Genomic DNA, 23,685 nt, shown 5'->3' on the forward strand with positions numbered 1-23,685 from the left:
CCATATACATTGTCACTGTAAACCTTGTACATTGTCACTGTAAACCATGTACATTGTCACTGTAAACCATGTACATTGTCACTGTAAACCATGTACATTGTCACTGTAAACCATATACATTGTCACTGTAAACCATGTACATTGTCACTGTAAACCATGTACATTGTCACTGTAAACCATGTACATTGTCACTGTAAACCATGTACATTGTCACTGTAAACCATGTACATTGTCACTGTAAACCATTTACATTGTCACTGTAAACCATATACATTGTCACTGTAAACCATGTACATTGTCACTGTAAACCATATACATTGTCACTGTAAACCATGTACATTGTCACTGTAAACCATGTACATTGTCACTGTAAACCTTGTACATTGTCACTGTAAACCATGTACATTGTCACTGTAAACCATGTACATTGTCACTGTAAACCATATACATTGTCACTGTAAACCATATACATTGTCACTGTAAACCATGTACATTGTCACTGTAAACCATATACATTGTCACTGTAAACCATGTACATTGTCACTGTAAACCATATACATTGTCACTGTAAACCATATACATTGTCACTGTAAACCATATACATTGTCACTGTAAACCATATACATTGTCACTGTAAACCTTGTACATTGTCACTGTAAACCATATACATTGTCACTGTAAACCATATACATTGTCACTGTAAACCATGTACATTGTCACTGTAAACCATCTACATTGTCACTGTAAACCATGTACACTGTCACTGTAAACCTTGTACATTGTCACTGTAAACCATCTACATTGTCACTGTAAACCATGTACATTGTCACTGTAAACCATGTACATTGTCACTGTAAACCATGTACATTGTCACTGTAAACCATGTACATTGTCACTGTAAACCATATACATTGTCACTGTAAACCATATACATTGTCACTGTAAACCATATACATTGTCACTGTAAACCATGTACATTGTCACTGTAAACCATGTACATTGTCACTGTAAACCATATACATTGTCACTGTAAACCATATACATTGTCACTGTAAACCATATACATTGTCACTGTAAACCATATACATTGTCACTGTAAACCTTGTACATTGTCACTGTAAACCATGTACATTGTCACTGTAAACCTTGTACATTGTCACTGTAAACCATATACATTGTCACTGTAAACCATGTACATTGTCACTGTAAACCTTGTACATTGTCACTGTAAACCATGTACATTGTCACTGTAAACCATGTACATTGTCACTGTAAACCATGTACATTGTCACTGTAAACCATGTACATTATCACTGTAAACCATGTACATTGTCACTGTAAACCATATACATTGTCACTGTAAACCATGTACATTGTCACTGTAAACCTTGTACATTGTCACTGTAAACCATGTACATTGTCACTGTAAACCTTGTACATTGTCACTGTAAACCATATACATTGTCACTGTAAACCATGTACATTGTCACTGTAAACCTTGTACATTGTCACTGTAAACCATGTACATTGTCACTGTAAACCATGTACATTGTCACTGTAAACCATATACATTGTCACTGTAAACCATTTACATTGTCACTGTAAACCATGTACATTGTCACTGTAAACCATGTACATTGTCACTGTAAACCATGTACATTGTCACTGTAAACCATGTACATTGTCACTGTAAACCATATACATTGTCACTGTAAACCATGTACATTGTCACTGTAAATCTTGTACATTGTCACTGTAAACCATATACATTGTCACTGTAAACCATGTACATTGTCACTGAAAACCATGTACATTGTCACTGTAAACCATGTACATTGTCACTATAAACCATATACATTGTCACTGTAAACCATATACATTGTCACTGTAAACCATGTACATTGTCACTGTAAACCATATACATTGTCACTGTAAACCATATACATTGTCACTGTAAACCATATACATTGTCACTGTAAACCATGTACATTGTCACTGTAAACCATATACATTGTCACTGTAAACCATGTACATTGTCACTGTAAACCATATACATTGTCACTGTAAACCATATACATTGTCACTGTAAACCATATACATTGTCACTGTAAACCATTTATATTGTCACTGTAAACCATATACATTGTCACTGTAAACCATGTACATTGTCACTGTAAACCATATACATTGTCACTGTAAACCATTTACATTGTCACTGTAAACCATTTACATTGTCACTGTAAACCTTGTACATTGTCACTGTAAACCATGTACATTGTCACTGTAAACCATATACATTGTCACTGTAAACCATGTACATTGTCACTGTAAACCATGTACATTGTCACTGTAAACCATGTACATTGTCACTGTAAACCATATACATTGTCACTGTAAACCATATACATTGTCACTGTAAACCATTTACATTGTCACTGTAAACCATTTACATTGTCACTGTAAACCATGTACATTGTCACTGTAAACCATATACATTGTCACTGTAAACCATGTACATTGTCTCTGTAAACCTTGTACATTGTCACTAAACCTTGTACATTGTCACTGTAAACCATGTACATTGTCACTGTAAACCATGTACATTGTCACTGTAAACCATATACATTGTCACTGTAAACCATGTACATTGTCACTGTAAACCATGTACATTGTCACTGTAAACCATATACATTGTCACTGTAAACCATATACATTGTCACTGTAAACCATGTACATTGTCACTGTAAACCATATACATTGTCACTGTAAACCATGTACACTCATGTTATTTTCATTGAGAGTGATAAAGTTCTGTTCTATAGCTATTACTGAAGTTTATCAAAAATCAGTGTTTATTTTTTTAATCCATGAATAAATGCGGACTACAAGCCATGAATTACCAGTTTGGGTGACTTGCATTGCATATCAACAACAGATGATGGTGTGAAATTGAATAATATTGATCTACACATACTAGTAGTAAATGCAAGTAACACATCATTGTGCTGGTCCCATAGACCAACGTTGGTGTAGGGTTTATGCAAAGACCACTCGTGTAGGGTATATGCTTCTACTAATTACTACGAATGTCACCTATCAAGGCAATCCAGTTATCGCTATTTACTTTAACTTGACATAATCTACTAGTAGGCCGTTAATTCTCTAAGAGGATTAGTTCGTCAATCACTTTTTTATCACCTTCATGATACCTGAGACCACTATAGATGATACAAACTACTGTGCTAAAACCATGGCAATAAATGTTTTCATCCAAATATGAAAAACACCAACAACAGAAAAGATTCCTGAATAACATAGCTGGAAATTAATTTGTTCGAGTTAATGGTGTCAAAACCTAGAAGTTGGCAACTGCATAATTTATGATTTACTACGATCAGTTCCAGTGTTGTGTGAGACGTCCTGTCATGTCCAAGGGATAGGAACTTACTGCTACTATGTATCATTAATTAAAGACCACTAACACACTGGTATATTTGCATTGGTTAATGTGAATCTTACTTGCGTTGATGTCATGAATACATAAATAACCATTTATTGGTTATTGGTTACCATGATTATTATTTTCAGCCAAAAAATAGGAGAGGGATCTACAGGGGCCTTGTAACTTCAAGTCGAAGACGAGAAGTGACAAAACCTTTAGGTCACGAGTATTTTCTAGCTGTAGGAAGACAAATATTGGGAAATAGTATTCTCATACCTATGTACGCATAAGTTGTTGTCAACCGTCGGGAATAGGAAGTAGTTTAGAGTACTCATTATGGTAACTTTCAACGTTTTGACTCATATTTCTAACACCGCAGAACCACAAGGTATGATGAAGACGTGAGTAGTAGGATAGAAATCCCATGTCTTCGTTCCGAACGCCTTCATCTTAGTGTGTGGTATTCAAGTCATCCAGCTGATGAATCAAGGCGAGACTCATAAACTGTCTCTCTATAATAGTGGTCTAACACTTTCTCATAGGCCCACTTCAGATTAGATACAATTTTAGATATGAAGACAGTTCTCTTGGTCTGAACAATAGAATCCTATCTAATCCAAATTAGATAACACATATACAAATAGTTGGGATTGAATTTTTCAGCTGTGACACAGACATAGACAATTCATTGTCTGTGTGGCTGTGATTATATCATTGACAATGAACTGTCTTTTCAATTATTTATAGTCGATTTTTAACGTATCACAAACACACATGCAGACGTAGAGCTAGATCATATAATGATGAACATATGTAGAATATCGAAATCCTTCGAAGCGAATTTGCCATGATCTTAGTATATGTATTGAATACTGAATTGCCCAAAAGCCCACAAGCGACTGTACTTACAGACTTGAAAACAGTTACTGTACATGTATTTAACTTGGTTCACTGAAAGCAGACAACGAAGCTATAATATATAATAAATCTTTCACAATAGGGAACTTGCAATCCAGACTGAGCATGCTCAGACGCAAATGACTATGGGATTATCTGTGGTTATCGTAATACCTAATCTGGAGCTACCGATAAAATAAACCTCCCATAATGGTCAGGGTATCTATGAATTGATCATTCGTGGTTGCAAACAATGTACCAGTATTGTTTACAATACCAATTCATTAGCATTTATTATCACATTTCCCATGATCCAACATTCAACATGGCGAGTTTGCAAGTTCCCTATTAGTCAACACGAATGTATTATACCAGCTAGTGAACTCACAGTCGGCAGATTCCAAGAACTGATAAAAAACAATTTCTAGTATACATCCAAGCCTAATTCTTGTGTGTGTGTGTGGGGGGGGGGGGGGCAATAAGGTGGCCATTGAATAGTTACACCAAATTACCATATACAATGTATTATTATCGTGATGAATTCAAGATACTAATTTGAATCAGATAACAGACACCTCAGACATCGGTATGCAAGGTAAATGCTCAAACCATTAATATAAAATTTGTATGACAAAAACCAAACAGAATAACAATTCAAACTTGTCATGACTTATGCTTTGCACTCAAAATTAAATCACTGGTGTTATGCATTGGCTATTTACTACTCATAATATAAATGACAACAGTGAAAATAAAACGATAAGCTAAATTAACAAACTTAATATATTGAATTTGAAGTATGCATTCTTAAGATATAGCGTAATTACAAAAAAATCATAAATTATGTAAATGACTAATTTATTGGAGTTTATGAAAATCATTAGAATCAATGAAGTAGTTTTTGAGATATTGTGTCCACAGACAGACAGACAGACAGACAGACAGACAGACAGACAGACAGACAGACAGACAGACAGACAGACAGACAAAAGTATATCATATAACCTTTCCTTACGGGAGAGTATAAAAACAACGACTCGGATTTTCGACACTCTATCTAGATTTGACATATGAACCGTTTATCTAGGTTTCACCTAGTCTATCAGCTAGCCCTCGGATGTTCTTCCGATAAAATACAACACACAGCCGAACAACGCTATCGAGGATGGAACATCCGAGTGTTCGGGCAAGCCCTCACATGCGAACTTCGTTCGCTTATAGTTATAACATCGAAAGAAAGCCCGAACGTCTAGCAGCAAGACTAGGTTTCACCATGGATGTATTAATACATCCATGGTTTGACGTACACCCGGGGACGTACACTAAAACCCAATCTGATTAAAATCTAATGCGGCAAGATGTCTTTATTTACCTCTATTTCGTGGGAAGGCGGAGATCACCCGAAACAAAACAAACGAGACAAAACGATGGAAATAGAGGTAAATAAAGACATCTAGCCGCTTTTTGTAATCAGATTGACTTAACCAGGCCTTTCGCCTCCGACAGCCGCTTACCATTTCGATGTCAGAACGAAAACGAAAGTTGGCAAACAGGAGTCTGTTAGGGGGCGCTCAACATCACAAAATCAAAATTTAACTTGATTGTCTGGAATCTAATTTTTAGATTTTGGTCATCAAGTAAATAAATGAATGCACTTTGTTTATGTGATATTGGCAATTCTGAGTGTTTTCACGGGAAAAATAGTCCTGAGAAGAAAAAAGGGATTGTAGGTCGACACGCATGCGTAACGCCTTTGTTTCTTGACCTTTGCTCGCCGTGGCAACCACTTTTTGTGCCTGGAGATCGATGCCAGGGGAATTTAAACCTTATTTTTGCTAAATACTAAAGACTTAGACCAAACCTGGTCATTTTCGAAGTCCGGGATGGCATCAAAAGCAGCGAAAAAGAAAGAATCGGCCAACAGGGTCAACTCTGCTTCCAAACAAGAGTAAGTCTTCTGCAGACTGCAGTTTGTTTATTTCAGTTCAAAATGGCCGACATTTTGTCTGTGATTTGATTCGTGTAGGGATGTTACTATTCGACAAACATACATATCTTTTACAGGGTGCGTAGTTTGGCGTCCTTGGCGATTTGACCGTGATACATTTATTCTTAAATCTGTTGCCATCTGCTGTTGAATCAGGAAGTAGGTATACGGAGCTAAAAGTTTAGTAAAACACCTGTCAACGCGCAGATGTTTTTCATACAATGATACATTTAAATCATATTAACTATTGATTGATTTGCTTAAAAATAATAACGACTTTATAGAAAGTTTCAGGTACAAACGAGTTTGATGTATTTGATGGTAAGGTCTAATGGATTTACAACAGAGCATTTAAAATTCTTAATGTCTTAATAAATGTAGTACTGATTCAGTGATTATGTTAAAGTAAAGTCATGGATCTCCACAAAATGACTTATTCTACATTGTAAGCACTTCATTACGGTTTGTTATTAATAACTAATCATGTTTAACAAGTAAAAGAAAAGTTTTAGTAAAGAGAAAACATATATAATTCACTGTGATGTTAGATTAGGTACATGTACATGTAGTTTGTGAAGTACAGTACAGCATTGGGGTTTAATATTTATATACATTGCTACAATTACCACTGTAAAACATATTTGCTTGTATTTCGGTGGGACCTCACCTTATTTCGTGAATCAAAAAACTGGTGTCATGATGCATTTAAGATTTTCTCTAAATTAGGGTTACAACATAAGTTCGCCAACTTGGAACCAATAACTACTAATGAAGCAACTGCATTATAAGAAATGTTCATGCCAACCAATGGGAATCAGAAATAATTCAAAACCCAAGTTGAGAACATATATTACTTTCAAGAAAACTTACGGAAAAGAAAATTATTTATTAGGAGAAATGTCCCATGCAAAACACTCCATAATGGCTCAATTTCGACTAGGCATAGGTAGACTTTGTGGGCTTGAAGTCGAAGACAGAGAATGTGACTTCTGCCAAAACTTACCAGAGGATGAAGTACACTTTATGTTTTACTGTAATTTATACAAGGATCTAAGGAAAGCATTAATGGATAAAATAATAACTTCAATTCCAAACTTTAAGTCATATGAACATTTACGATAAACTACACCATTTAATGTTAAAATTTCCCAGTGATACTGCAAACTTTCTACATGAAGCATTTAATCGTAGGAAAACCTTTATGTATCATTAAAACGTACGTGATATTTATTTATTTATTTATTTATTTATTTATTTATTTATTTATTTATGTATTTTGACATTCTTTTTGTGTCCTATAAGCCAGAGGGCTGGATGTGGCTCTTTTGTTTGTAAATTATATTTAAGCATTGTATAATTTAAATAAGTCCACATAGGACACCTTAATAAACAATAACATAACGTGTACATACATGTAGATGTAGACCAGCTTGCACATTGAGTATATAATACTCTATTCTGTCATTGGAGAAGGAAGGTACAATATCATTAAGTTCAAACTTATTCCATCTGCTACTTTGCTTGATACCTTTTTTGAAATCTGTTAGACATATTTTCCATATGATATACTGGTAGGCTTGGTTTGACTGTCTTCATGTTTAGCATACTGACATGTGGAAATGGGTCTTACTGATGTATGCGTACATTGTATATCTGTGCTAATATGAGAATCTGTCAAACTTAATATCAAAACAATCAGACCATTACTTTTCTCATGTAAAAGTACTGATTTGGTAATCAGACTTCACTAATTAATTCAGTGTAAGTGATAGTTTTAGAATTTAAACTGTACAAAATAGACCTTTCCGTCAAATTTAGACTGCTACATTTCCAATCAAGATGTAAATGTGAGGATATTTTATCTTACCATGTATGTATGTATAAATATTTTGGTGTACTATGTTACTGTGGATATTTATTTCCCTGTATAAACTACATGTACCCTTGTGCATGAGTTAATTACATGTATTACACATAAGAAGTACATTGTACATTGAAGCATACAATGGTGTATCATGTACATAGTCGGTATAGGGCTTCATACCATTGAAGGCAATAGTTGACTTTCCAGTGTCACTGCAGACACTGAGGTATTGAATTGACACCATTGTATTAAATTGGCACCAAGTTACATCTACATGTGTACACGTTTAGTAAAGTTGTTTGTAGTGTTATATGCTACTTGTGGTTGTATTTGGACAGCATTCTTAAATAGTGTTATTGGGTGACAGAAAGGGATATTTTTGAAAGTTTGATAACGAAACAATTATGCCATTATGTCACTTCAGATTATATCTGAATGGTCACCTGATAAGTGTTCTACTCCATAGCTAAACTACATGTACCAGTGTACAATCTACATCTGTTGAAGCAGTGAATACATCATGAATAATTCATTGTTATTGATTTTCGCTGTTAGTGTTAGCTACTATACCAGAAAGTTGAAGAAACTCCTATTGATGTGTGTTCTGGGAATGACAATGTCACATCATGTAAAAGAGGTACATGTAAAGTGTTGAGATGTAACTATTTAGACAATTCTGTGTAGTTGATATAACATTTGGGATGAATTTTACAAATAACAATACATTTTGATGTGCAGTTGTCTGGCAAACCCTTCCCCATGTCAATCAATGGATGGCAAACACAATAATACATGCGATACTTGTATACAGTTATACAAACTGAACACATTAATGCATGTGCTATTAAGTTATAAACTAACAGTAATACATGTGCTGTACATGTGCATTTAACTAAACAGTAATACATGTGCTATACATGTACAGTTAACTAAACAGTAATACATGTGCTGTACAGTTAACTAAACAGTAATACATGTGCTATACGTGTACAGTTAACTAAACAGTAATACATGTGCTATACATGTACAGTTAACTAAACAGTAATACATGTGCTGTACAGTTAACTAAACAGTAATACATGTGCTATACGTGTACAGTTAACTAAACAGTAATACATGTGCTGTACAGTTAACTAAACAGTAATACATGTGCTATACATGTACAGTTAACTAAACAGTAATACATGTGCTATACAGTTAACTAACAGTAATACATGTGCTATACAGTTAACTAAACAGTAATACATGTGCTATACGTGTACAGTTAACTAAACAGTAATACATGTGCTGTACAGTTAACTAAACAGTAATACATGTGCTATACATGTACAGTTAACTAAACAGTAATACATGTGCTATACAGTTAACTAACAGTAATACATGTGCTATACAGTTAACTAAACAGTAATACATGTGCTATACGTGTACAGTTAACTAAACAGTAATACATGTGCTGTACATGTACATTTAACTAAACAGTAATACATGTGCTATACATGTACAGTTAACTAAACAGTAATACATGTGCTATACAGTTAACTAACAGTAATACATGTGCTATACATGTACAGTTAACTAACAGTAATACATGTGCTATACATGTACAGTTAACTAACAGTAATACATGTGCTATACAGTTTGATAAACAGTAATACATGTGCTATACATGTACAGTTAACTAACAGTAATACATGTGCTGTACAGTTAACTAAACAGTAATACATGTGCTATACGTGTACAGTTAACTAAACAGTAATACATGTGCTATACAGTTAACTAACAGTAATACATGTACAGTTAACTAACAGTAATACATGTGCTATACATGTACAGTTAACTAACAGTAATACATGTGCTATACATGTACAGTTAACTAACAGTAATACATGTGCTATACATGTACAGTTAACTAACAGTAATACATGTGCTATACAGTTTGATAAACAGAACAGTTTTCATGCTTTCTAGCAAGGACAGTCTTGTCTATTTGTAATGATCAGACTGACATTATATCATGTTAAAATAGATGGTGTCTATGGCATAGTGCAACTGTAGGATTAGATGGCGTCTATGGCATAGTGCCACTACAGGATTAGATGGCGTCTATGGCATAGTACCACTACAGGATTAGTTGGCGTCTATGGCATAGTACCACTACAGGATTAGATGGTGTCTATGGCATAGTGCCACTACAGGATTAGATGGTGTCTATGGCATTTATAGTGCCACTACAGGATTAGATGGCGTCTATGGCATAGTGCCACTGTAGGATTAGATTGCATCTATGGCATAGTGCCACTGCAGGATTAGATGGCGTCTATGGCATAGTGCCACTACAGGATTAGATGCCGTCTATGGCATAGTGCCACTACAGGATTAGATGGCGTCTATGGCATAGTGCCACTGCAGGATTAGATGGTGTCTATGGCATAGTGCTACTACAGAATTAGATGGTGTCTATGGCATAGTGCCACTACAGGATTAGATGGCGTCTATGGCATAGTGCCACTACAGGATTAGATGCCGTCTATGGCATAGTGCCACTACAGGATTAGATGGCATCTATGGCATAGTGCTACTACAGAATTAGATGGTGTCTATGGCATAGTGCCACTACAGGATTATATGGCGTCTATGGCATAGTGCCACTACAGGATTAGATGGCGTCTATGGCATAGTGCCACTACAGGATTAGATGCCGTCAATGGCATAGTGCCACTGTAGGATTAGATGGCGTCTATGGCATAGTGCCACTACAGGATTAGATGGCGTCTATGGCATAGTGCCACTGTAGGATTAGATGGCGTCTATGGCATAGTGCTACTACAGGATTAGATGGCGTCTATGGCATAGTACCACTACAGGATTAGATGGCGTCTATGGCATAGTGCCACTGTAGGATTAGATGGCATCTATGGCATAGTGCCACTACAGGATTAGATGGTGTCTATGGCATAGTGCCACTACAGGATTAGATGGCGTCTATGGCATAGTGCCACTACAGGATTAGATGGCGTCTATGGCATAGTGCCACTACAGGATTAGATGGTGTCTATGGCATAGTACCACTACAGGATTAGATGGTGTCTATGGCATAGTGCCACTGTAGGATTAGATGGCGTCTATGGCATAGTGCCACTACAGGATTAGATGGCGTCTATGGCATAGTGCCACTACAGGATTAGATGGCGTCTATGGCATAGTACCACTACAGGATTAGATGGTGTCTATGGCATAGTGCCACTGTAGGATTAGATGGCGTCTATGGCATAGTGCCACTACAGGATTAGATGGCGTCTATGGCATAGTGCTACTACAGGATTAGATGGCGTCTATGGCATAGTGCCACTACAGGATTAGATGGCGTCTATGGCATAGTGCCACTACAGGATTAGATGGTGTCTATGGCATAGTGCCACTACAGGATTAGATGGCGTCTATGGCATAGTGCCACTACAGGATTAGATGGCGTCTATGGCATAGTGCCACTGTAGGATTAGATGGCGTCTATGGCATAGTGCTACTACAGGATTAGATGGCGTCTATGGCATAGTACCACTACAGGATTAGATGGCGTCTATGGCATAGTGCCACTGTAGGATTAGATGGCATCTATGGCATAGTGCTACTACAGGATTAGATGGCGTCTATGGCATAGTACCACTACAGGATTAGATGGCGTCTATGGCATAGTACCACTACAGGATTAGATGGCATCTATGGCATAGTACCACTACAGGATTAGATGGCGTCTATGGCATAGTGCCACTACAGGATTAGATGGCGTCTATGGCATAGTACCACTGCAGGATTAGATGGTGTCTATGGCATAGTGCCACTACAGGATTAGATGGTGTCTATGGCATAGTGCTACTACAGGATTAGATGGTGTCTATGGCATAGTGCCACTACAGGATTAGATGGCATCTATGGCATAGTACCACTGCAGGATTAGATGGCGTCTATGGCATAGTGCCACTACAGGATTAGATGGCGTCTATGGCATAGTGCCACATTCATACATTCATACCTACATGTATTTCTAGTTAGTGCGTAAAACAAACAGCTTAACAATAACATTCAGGTAAATACCTTTCAGAAAAAAATCTAATTTTGGATATATTTATCATCATCAGGTTTTGAGAAATAGTGACATAAAAATATATATTAAATGTCTAAACACTCTCTATCTTATGATTTTATAAGATAAAAGCTTAGAACTAAAAGTAATATATCTAACCTTTGTATTATTTTCACCAAAGTTTTAGAACCAAATCAAATTAACAGCATTTTGTAATATGCAAAAATGTGGTTACTCAGTAAACTAAAAATTGTGATGAGGTCTGACAATTAAAAGAAATGTGGTGATACACTGTCCCTGACATACATGTATATACATGTGTAATGTGACTTACAACAAGAAAACATACTTTTTATCCTCAATAACAAAAACTTAGTTTCCCCCAAAACCATGCAGGTGAGGATTACCAGAATTGCTATTAATTTAATGGTGTGTTAAGATATATATGAAAGGACACACTGCTTGGAATCAGGTAGATAATATTATCTTACATGTGATCTATCACCAATAAAAATATACAGTGCTGAAGTGTATCAGTACATTAACTCTTTCTTCAAACTCTTGTCTCTAATTTAACTCAAAGTTTTTACATAATCAGACACAAAGCTATAACCTCTTGTACAATGTAATTGATTGTTACTAGTGGCATGGTATTCATACTTTTTTGTAGATTTCTCAATCATTGGTACATGTATTGATTCAGGTTGTAAGGAGTTTTACATCTATTATTTGTGAACTTTAAGTGTTTATTTGTGTGTGTGTGGAGAAAGTGAGCTGGTAGGAGATACCATAAGTCATGGGGGGGGAGGGGTTTCAGTGTTGTCACATTGTATGACTCAAGAAAAAGACTCCCGTTTTCATAATGATAATCTTAATGTGTGTGTGTGTGTGTGTGTGTGTGTGTGTGTGTGTGTGTGTGTGTGTGTGTGTGTGTGTGTGTGTGTGTGTGTGTGTGTGTGTGTCAATAACTCACAGACTCTCTGCTTGTCATACATTTGTACAATGTACCTCCCATTGCAATTTAAAACACACAAGTTGTGCCACAGGTCACACCCCTCCTGATGAAGGATAAAGAGTGATAAATAGCCAGTATTGATTTCCATTTAGGAATACAAGTAGATGATAGTGCATCCACTGTTTGTTGGCAACCCTTACTCAGATAGGTTGTAGGAAGTCACTAAAAATGTGTTGTAAATATTCTAAAAAATGAAGAACAGTGGATGGGATAAATTTGCCAATCAGGAAAGTGTAACAAGTGGTCGGAACAGTGCTCTGTTATTTAGGTAAGCTTTTAACCATGTGACGTACATTGTACTGGCCAGTTGGCAATAATGATTGTCAACATGCTAAATGAAAAGAAATGTGACTAATTTACTATTGGTATGCAGTTTAATGTGGATAGGTGTAAATTTAGATATTTGATTTCTTGGTTCTGAGATTTTCTTGTGATGTGGTATGATCATAGGAATATTACAAAACCTCCATTTTAAAACTACTCCACCTTCAAGTCGATATTTTGGCTTCAAAATATTACGACAATTTGTCACAAATGCCTTACACGTACTTGTACTCTGTAGTGACTGGGACACTGTATACAAATGTCAGAATGAACATATCTCCCTGAGACTTGGGATGATCACACAATTTCATAGTAGCTCAATAAGCAAACTTCATTCGTTTAGGGAGGGGGAGGTGTATACATGCATTTCAAATAAAGTTCAAATGAATATTGCCATGATAAGGCCTAACAAAAAAATTGTGTGGTTCTGATTGCACTCGATTTTAGAATAGATGGGGTAGGTAGATTTTTATTTTATTTAACTTTTTTTTCATGTGTGAGTGTCTAGTTCAGGTAGTTATGTGTTCTGTTCTCTGTGAGTGTCTAGTTCAGGTAGTTATGTGTTCCGTTCTCTGTGAGTGTCTAGTTCAGGTAGTTATGTGTTCCGTTCTCTGTGAGTGTCTAGTTCAGGTAGTTACGTGTTCTGTTCTCTGTGAGTGTCTAGTTCAGGTAGTTATGTGTTCCGTTCTCTGTGAGTGTCTAGTTCAGGTAGTTATGTGTTCTGTTCTCTGTGAGTGTCTAGTTCAGGTAGTTATGTGTTCCGTTCTCTGTGAGTGTCTAGTTCAGGTAGTTACGTGTTCTGTTCTCTGTGAGTGTCTAGTTCAGGTAGTTATGTGTTCCGTTCTCTGTGAGTGTCTAGTTCAGGTAGTTATGTGTTCTGTTCTCTGTGAGTGTCTAGTTCAGGTAGTTATGTGTTCCGTTCTCTGTGAGTGTCTAGTTCAGGTAGTTACGTGTTCTGTTCTCTGTGAGTGTCTAGTTCAGGTAGTTATGTGTTCCGTTCTCTGTGAGTGTCTAGTTCAGGTAGTTACGTGTTCTGTTCTCTGTGAGTGTCTAGTTCAGGTAGTTATGTGTTCTGTTCTCTGTGAGTGTCTAGTTCAGGTAGTTATGTGTTCTGTTCTCTGTGAGTGTCTAGTTCAGGTAGTTATGTGTTCTGTTCTCTGTGAGTGTCTAGTTCAGGTAGTTACGTGTTCTGTTCTCTGTGAGTGTCTAGTTCAGGTAGTTATGTGTTCTGTTCTCTGTGAGTGTCTAGTTCAGGTAGTTATGTGTTCCGTTCTCTGTGAGTGTCTAGTTCAGGTAGTTATGTGTTCTGTTCTCTGTGAGTGTCTAGTTCAGGTAGTTATGTGTTCCGTTCTCTGTGAGTGTCTAGTTCAGGTAGTTACGTGTTCTGTTCTCTGTGAGTGTCTAGTTCAGGTAGTTATGTGTTCCGTTCTCTGTGAGTGTCTAGTTCAGGTAGTTATGTGTTCTGTTCTCTGTGAGTGTCTAGTTCAGGTAGTTACGTGTTCTGTTCTCTGTGAGTGTCTAGTTCAGGTAGTTAAGTGTTCCGTTCTCTGTGAGTGTCTAGTTCAGGTAGTTATGTGTTCTGTTCTCTGTGAGTGTCTAGTTCAGGTAGTTATGTGTTCTGTTCTCTGTGAGTGTCTAGTTCAGGTAGTTACGTGTTCTGTTCTCTGTGAGTGTCTAGTTCAGGTAGTTACGTGTTCTGTTCTCTGTGAGTGTCTAGTTCAGGTAGTTATGTGTTCCGTTCTCTGTGAGTGTCTAGTTCAGGTAGTTATGTGTTCTGTTCTCTGTGAGTGTCTAGTTCAGGTAGTTATGTGTTCTGTTCTCTGTGAGTGTCTAGTTCAGGTAGTTACGTGTTCTGTTCTCTGTGAGTGTCTAGTTCAGGTAGTTATGTGTTCTGTTCTCTGTGAGTGTCTAGTTCAGGTAGTTATGTGTTCTGTTCTCTGTGAGTGTCTAGTTCAGGTAGTTATGTGTTCCGTTCTCTGTGAGTGTCTAGTTCAGGTAGTTACGTGTTCTGTTCTCTGTGAGTGTCTAGTTCAGGTAGTTATGTGTTCCGTTCTCTGTGAGTGTCTAGTTCAGGTAGTTATGTGTTCCGTTCTCTGTGAGTGTCTAGTTCAGGTAGTTATGTGTTCTGTTCTCTGTGAGTGTCTAGTTCAGGTAGTTATGTGTTCCGTTCTCTGTGAGTGTCTAGTTCAGGTAGTTATGTGTTCTGTTCTCTGTGAGTGTCTAGTTCAGGTAGTTATGTGTTCTGTTCTCTGTGAGTGTCTAGTTCAGGTAGTTATGTGTTCTGTTCTCTGTGAGTGTCTAGTTCAGGTAGTTATGTTTTCCATTGTTTTCATATATACAGTCTCTGTGTTATTGGTTTCTTCCCATCAGATGTACAGCCTCAGCCAATTGCAAGAACAGTTTTCTTTTGTCTTTTTAAGTTGATGTCAGTTTCCATTTCCATTGTTTCTTGTGAGACTTCACAATTTTTGCAATTTTATTTATTTATTTTCATGAATACATGTACATGTACGTAATAAAAGTTTAGGGTCGGCGTGAAAAACTAGGTGTTTGTACCATTATCACTGTCTTATCAGAGTTTATCAATTTTGCACTAATTAATAGATTGTGAATCGTAGAACAAACTCACCAGCTACATGTATTGCCCAATTTAACAGATTATTCAGTTAGTGTAAACGAACTACTGGTCTGACTAACAGAAATGCAGGGGGGGGGGGGGGGGAAGCAACTCCAAAAGGACATGAAAGAGGAAGAAACAGTCAGAGGAAACAATAGTTATGATGGCAATATTTAAAACTTTATTTGAAATTTACAGAAAATAATATTAGAAATCTGGAAAATTTAGAGAACAAAATTATTTATTCATCCTATTCTATGTGCTTCTAGTGGAGAGGTTATTTGTCCTTTGTACATTATGTTGTATCATAAACCCTACATGAAAGGGATGTGTCTCTGCTGGCATTCATCAAAAGGAATGTTACTTCCACCCATTTTATGTCAGAAATAAGCTGATAAACAATGTGATCTATTGTCTTGCCATACAGTTAGTATAACCACAGGGGGCAGCGAGCATGTAACTGATTGATCAATTCACTCATGGAGTTTTAAAACTATCTCTTTTTCTTTCCCTGGTTTAATTGCTCTCAGCTATATCTCAGACCACTAGCAGTCTGAGGCTGTATGTAATTCTCTCTTTTCTTTATTGACTAAATAAAGACGCCTTGTACATTCTTCTCCTCTTATCTTAATTAAAACATTTCTAATCTTATAATTGGCGAGAGATCACTTACATTAACAGTTTACTTTATCTCTCATCTGCTGGGAGATTATCACACTGGACAAACATTTGATCATGCATAAACTAGTAAGAAAGTGAACACTAGATGTAATCATATAAATTGTAAGTGAACACTTGCATAGATGTAGTGTAGTCATATAAATTGTAAGTGAACACTTGCATAGATACGTGTAGTCATATAAATTGTAAGTGAACACTTGCATAGATGTAGTCATATAAATTGTAAGTGAACACTAGCATAGATGTAGTCATATAAATTGTAAGTGAACACTTGCATAGATGTAGTCATACAAATTGTAAGTGAACACTAGCATAGATGTAGTCATACAAATTGTAAGTGAACACTTGCATAGATGTAGTGTAGTCATATAAATTGTAAGTGAACACTTGCATAGATGTAGTGTAGTCATATAAATTGTAAGTGAACACTTGCATAGATGTAGTCATACAAATTGTAAGTGAACACTTGCATAGATGTAGTCATACAAATTGTAAGTGAACACTTGCATAGATGTAGTCATATAAATTGTAAGTGAACACTTGCATAGATGTAGTCATACAAATTGTAAGTGAACACTAGCATAGATGTAGTCATACAAATTGTAAGTGAACACTTGCATAGATGTAGTGTAGTCATATAAATTGTAAGTGAACACTTGCATAGATGTAGTCATACAAATTGTAAGTGAACACTTGCATAGATGTAGTCATATAAATTGTAAGTGAACACTTGCATAGATGTAGTCATACAAATTGTAAGTGAACACTTGCATAGATGTAGTCATATAACTGTAAATGTAGGATATAGTCAAGAGTATTTCTGTATTTCCATACAAATGTAGGTTGTCTTTCAGAATGAAAACATGTGTATATAAATATTCTTGAAATGTATCATGATACATTCTGAGCAAATAAAAACTTCTTATAATTTATTATTGTCCTCTTGGTAACATGACAATCAAACTACTGTTGCCAAATACTTTGCTTTATGAAGTTGGCCACAAGACCCCTGGAAGACTTGTTTACAGATCTGGTGCAGCACTTTCATTGAACTAGGGGAGTGAACTGTTTGTGGGAAAAAATAGAATTCAATTTACAACATGTTACATATAAATGTCCATTATGAGTATAATCCCAAAGATGTGTTTTGGAATAACAACAATTGAAGTAATACATTCTAGAACATAATATAAACCTGTAGATTGTATATTTGTTTTTCAGAGCTGCTTCCATTGCTGCTAGTGTTATTGGTTCTACTGGTGAAGCTAAGAAACATAAACCTGTAATATGGCCAGAGTTTTCTGATACTGATATCAACCAAGAAAAATGGGACACACCACACAAAGGAAAGGAAAAAGACAAAGGGAAAAGTCCCAATCTAGTAAGTTGAATTAATGAAAGGGTTATAGTCAAAGATAACACAGAATGTACTCGGTTGTTTTTCACCACTTCTTCAGCATATGTTTTTATTTTACCTTGCTGGAATATTTTATGTTAAAATCAATGAATTATTTTGACAATGAAACTGATATTTCACAAGGTTGATATAACCACTTAAAATATGTACAAAACACAGACATTTAAGAAAATAATAACTCGGACCTTGACCCACTGAAGAAGAAGGTCTGAGTCTCGTCAAAATATTTTGGTTAAGAAGGTCTGAGTCCCCTCAAAGTAGTTGGGTTAGAATTGTATGATAGCGTGGTGATAGTATTTTTATTATGTTCTTTAGTGTAATGTTGTGGTACAGTGTGCCCTCCAAGCCAATTTGACATGCCACTGACACACACAATTTTTAGTGACGTACCAAAATTTGGTGTCCCCTATCTCTTACTATGTGACAACTCAAGAAATGCCAGTTTTTATCATACTGACCCACAACAACAAAATTTGGTTATCATTAGAGAGCACACTGGTACAGGTATCGTTTTTAGCTTTCAATTAGATAATGGGATTATTTGTATGATATTCCTATACAGCAGCATTTCTTTGAGGATCCAGAGGGTCGTATTGATATGCCACCATCACTTAAACAACGTGTAGACCACTGGAAAAGACCACAAGATTTTATACTAGACAAGACTCCTGTTGTATTCGAAGAGAATGCTGTTGACTTTGATCTAATGACAGCTAATGAACATATACAGGACAGTGAGGTATGTTGATCTAATGACAGCTAATGAACATATACAGGACAGTGAGGTATGTTGATCTAATGACAGCTAATGAACATATACAGGACAGTGAGGTATGTTGATCTAAGGACACTGACAGCTAATAAACATATATTTTTTGTACAGGACAGTGAGGTATGTTTTGTATTTTAAGAATTTTTTAATCAGTTTTCAGTACACATAGTTTGTAAGACATGGTGTACATTGTACACATAGTTTGTAAGACATGGTGTACATTGTACACATAGTTTGTAAGACATGTTGTGTTGTATCATACCTATCAGCCAGTACCCAGAGAGAGGATTGGGCTGATTGACATGTTGTGTTGTACCATACCTATCAGCCAGCACCCAGAGAGAGGACTGAGTAGGGCTGATTGACATGTTGTGTTGTACCATACCTATCAGCCAGTACCCAGAGAGAGGACTGATTAGGGCTGATTGACATGTTGTGTTATACCATACCTATCAGCCAGCACCCAGAGAGAGGACTGAGTAGGGCTGATTGACATGTTGTGTTGTACCATACACATGTACCTATCAGCCAGCACCCAGAGAGAGGACTGAGTAGGGCTGATTGACATGTTGTGTTGTATCATACCTATCAGCCAGTACCCAGAGAGAGGACTGATTAGGGCTGATTGACATGTTGTGTTATACCATACCTATCAGCCAGCACCCAGAGAGAGGACTGAGTAGGGCTGATTGACATGTTGTGTTGTACCATACCTATCAGCCAGTACCCAGAGAGAGGACTGATTAGGGCTGATTGACATGTTGTGTTATACCATACCTATCAGCCAGCACCCAGAGAGAGGACTGAGTAGGGCTGATTGACATGTTGTGTTGTACCATACACATGTACCTATCAGCCAGCACCCAGAGAGAGGACTGAGTAGGGCTGATTGACATGTTGTGTTGTACCATACCTATCAGTCAGTACCCAGAGAGAGGACTGATTAGGGCTGATTGACATGTTGTGTTATACCATACCTATCAGCCAGCACCCAGAGAGAGGACTGAGTAGGGCTGATTGACATGTTGTGTTATATCATACCTATCAGCCAGTACCCAGAGAGAGGACTGAGTAGGGCTGATTGACATGTTGTGTTATATCATACCTATCAGCCAGTACCCAGAGAGAGGACTGAGTAGGGCTGATTGACATGTTGTGTTGTACCATACCTATCAGTCAGTACCCAGAGAGAGGACTGAGTAGGGCTGATTGACATGTTGTGTTATACCATACCTATCAGTCAGTACCCAGAGAGAGGATTGGGCTGATTGACATGTTGTGTTGTACAGTCTAACATACACCTTGTTTGAAAAACACAACATTTTTGTATATTTTGCAGTGTTTTATTTAAGGGCGGTAAGTAGGTAAAATCTACCGGGGTTCCCACATCATTTTACCGGGGTTCCCCACCTAAACTATGATACATTGCATGGGAAGCACTACCAGTTTTACCTCTTTCCCCCTTTCTGTTACCGGGGTTCCCAAACCTTAGCAAAAACACTGTTTTGAACTGACTTTTTATTGTGTTATGGTGAAAAACATAGAATTAAGTAAGGAGAACCTTAGTAGAACAAAATGACCCCCACTCCTACCTCCTCACACAAACACACACACACACACACACACACGCACACACATACATATGCACACACACACACATACATACACACACACACACACACACACACACACACACCCTCCCAAATGCCATGATTTCACCTAAAAATTAAATGCTTACTGTTGTTTTCAGTTGATGAGATGGATTACAAGTCAAATTGCTACATTATGGTGTATCACCATGGTAACTGATCAAGATGCTGCTATCAGTGCAACTCTATCGCCACCCACCAATCACATGTGGAAACCATGGGAACACATTTATTCAATGAGTAAAGTTGGTAAAGGTCCTCATGTCCCAATGTACAACCCTCATGGCAAATATGTAGTTAAACTTTACTGGATGGTAAGTATTGCTGATTTTAAACTAAGTTAGAGGGTTTAGCTAAATTTCTAGATTGTAAGTATTGTAGCAGCTTTTTTATACCAAGTTAGAGGGTCTAAGTCAAACTTAATGGTGAGCTCTGCTCACTTTTTTTTATATTTGTGAAAACAGCCAGTCAGCCTGATGATGTATAACATGGATAATCATGATGACACTTGAGTCAAAGAAAACACAAATTACACTTGTAAACCTGCTGTAATTAGCATTGAATGTAGAAACTAGTGACACTTGTAAACCTGCTGTAATTAGCATTGAATGTAGAAACTAGTGACACTTGTAAACCTGCTGTAATTAGCATTGAGTGTAGAAACTAGTGACACTTGTAAACCTGCTGTAATTAGCATTGAATGTAGAAACTAGTAACACTTGTAAACCTGCTGTAATTAGCATTGAATGTAGAAACTAGTGACACATGTAAACCTGCTGTAATTAGCATTGAATGTAGAAACTAGTAACACTTGTAAACCTGCTGTAATTAGCATTGAATGTAGAAACTAGTGACACTTGTAAACCTGCTGTAATTAGCATTGGATGTAGAAACTAGTAACACTTGTAAACCTGCTGTAATTAGCATTGAATGTAGAAACTAGTGACACTTGTAAACCTGCTGTAATTAGCATTGAATGTAGAAACTAGTGACACTTGTAAACCTGCTGTAATTAGCATTGAATGTAGAAACTAGTGACACTTGTAAACCTGCTGTAATTAGCATTGAGTGTAGAAACTAGTGACACTTGTAAACCTGCTGTAATTAGCATTGAATGTAGAAACTAGTGACACTTGTAAACCTGCTGTAATTAGCATTGAGTGTAGAAACTAGTGACACTTGTAAACCTGCTGTAATTAGCATTGAATGTAGAAACTAGTGACACTTGTAAACCTGCTGTAATTAGCATTGAATGTAGAAACTAGTGACACTTGTAAACCTGCTGTAATTAGCATTGAATGTAGAAACTAGTGACACTTGTAAACCTGCTGTAATTAGCATTGAATGTAGAAACTAGTGACACTTGTAAACCTGCTGTAATTAGCATTGAATGTAGAAACTAGTGACACTTGTAAACCTGCTGTAATTAGCATTGAGTGTAGAAACTAGTGACACTTGTAAACCTGCTGTAATTAGCATTGAATGTAGAAACTAGTGACACATGTAAACCTGCTGTAATTAGCATTGAGTGTAGAAACTAGTGACACTTGTAAACCTGCTGTAATTAGCATTGAGTGTAGAAACTAGTAACACTTGTAAACCTGCTGTAATTAGCATTGAATGTAGAAACTAGTGACACTTGTAAACCTGCTGTAATTAGCATTGAGTGTAGAAACTAGTAACACTTGTAAACCTGCTGTAATTAGCATTGAGTGTAGAAACTAGTAACACTTGTAAACCTGCTGTAATTAGCATTGAGTGTAGAAACTAGTGACACTTGTAAACCTGCTGTAATTAGCATTGAGTGTAGAAACTAGTGACACTTGTAAACCTGCTGTAATTAGCATTGAGTGTAGAAACTAGTGACACTTGTAAACCTGCTGTAATTAGCATTGAATGTAGAAACTAGTGACACATGTAAACCTGCTGTAATTAGCATTGAATGTAGAAACTAGTAACACTTGTAAACCTGCTGTAATTAGCATTGAATGTAGAAACTAGTGACACTTGTAAACCTGCTGTAATTAGCATTGAGTGTAGAAACTAGTGACACTTGTAAACCTGCTGTAATTAGCATTGAATGTAGAAACTAGTAACACTTGTAAACCTGCTGTAATTAGCATTGAATGTAGAAACTAGTGACACATGTAAACCTGCTGTAATTAGCATTGAATGTAGAAACTAGTAACACTTGTAAACCTGCTGTAATTAGCATTGAATGTAGAAACTAGTGACACTTGTAAACCTGCTGTAATTAGCATTGAATGTAGAAACTAGTAACACTTGTAAACCTGCTGTAAATAGCATTGAATGTAGAAACTAGTGACACTTGTAAACCTGCTGTAATTAGCATTGAATGTAGAAACTAGTGACACTTGTAAACCTGCTGTAATTAGCATTGAATGTAGAAACTAGTGACACTTGTAAACCTGCTGTAATTAGCATTGAGTGTAGAAACTAGTGACACTTGTAAACCTGCTGTAATTAGCATTGAATGTAGAAACTAGTAACACTTGTAAACCTGCTGTAATTAGCATTGAATGTAGAAACTAGTGACACTTGTAAACCTGCTGTAATTAGCATTGAATGTAGAAACTAGGAACACTTGTAAACCTGCTGTAATTAGCATTGAGTGTAGAAACTAGTGACACATGTAAACCTGCTGTAATTAGCATTGAGTGTAGAAACTAGTGACACATGTAAACCTGCTGTAATTAGCATTGAATGTAGAAACTAGTGACACATGTAAACCTGCTGTAATTAGCATTGAGTGTAGAAACTAGTGACACATGTAAACCTGCTGTAATTAGCATTGAGTGTAGAAACTAGTGACACATGTAAACCTGCTGTAATTAGCATTGAGTGTAGAAACTAGTGACACATGTAAACCTGCTGTAATTAGCATTGAATGTAGAAACTAGTGACACTTGTAAACCTGC

General features: G+C 36.6%; 1 protein-coding gene across 6 annotated transcripts in view; it reads left to right on the forward strand.

The window, feature by feature from the left end:
• The first annotated feature begins 6,118 nt into the window (after window positions 1-6,118).
• LOC144433456 (androglobin-like) overlaps window positions 6,119-23,685 on the forward strand; it is a 112,892-nt gene continuing 95,325 nt past the window's right edge. For 5 of the 6 annotated variants that reach the window (XM_078121784.1, XM_078121786.1, XM_078121788.1 and 2 more), the window contains exons 1-4: window positions 6,119-6,287; window positions 18,130-18,289; window positions 18,888-19,064; window positions 20,848-21,060. In XM_078121784.1, coding sequence (XP_077977910.1) covers window positions 6,223-6,287; window positions 18,130-18,289; window positions 18,888-19,064; window positions 20,848-21,060 — 615 coding nt within the window. In that variant the 5' untranslated portion in view covers window positions 6,119-6,222. The remainder of the gene's footprint in view (window positions 6,288-18,129; window positions 18,290-18,887; window positions 19,065-20,847; window positions 21,061-23,685) is intronic. The other variant, XM_078121785.1, reaches the window with a different exon arrangement.

The sequence above is a fragment of the Glandiceps talaboti genome, chromosome 3 (assembly GCF_964340395.1).
Source record: "Glandiceps talaboti chromosome 3, keGlaTala1.1, whole genome shotgun sequence".
NCBI lineage: Eukaryota > Metazoa > Hemichordata > Enteropneusta > Spengelidae > Glandiceps > Glandiceps talaboti.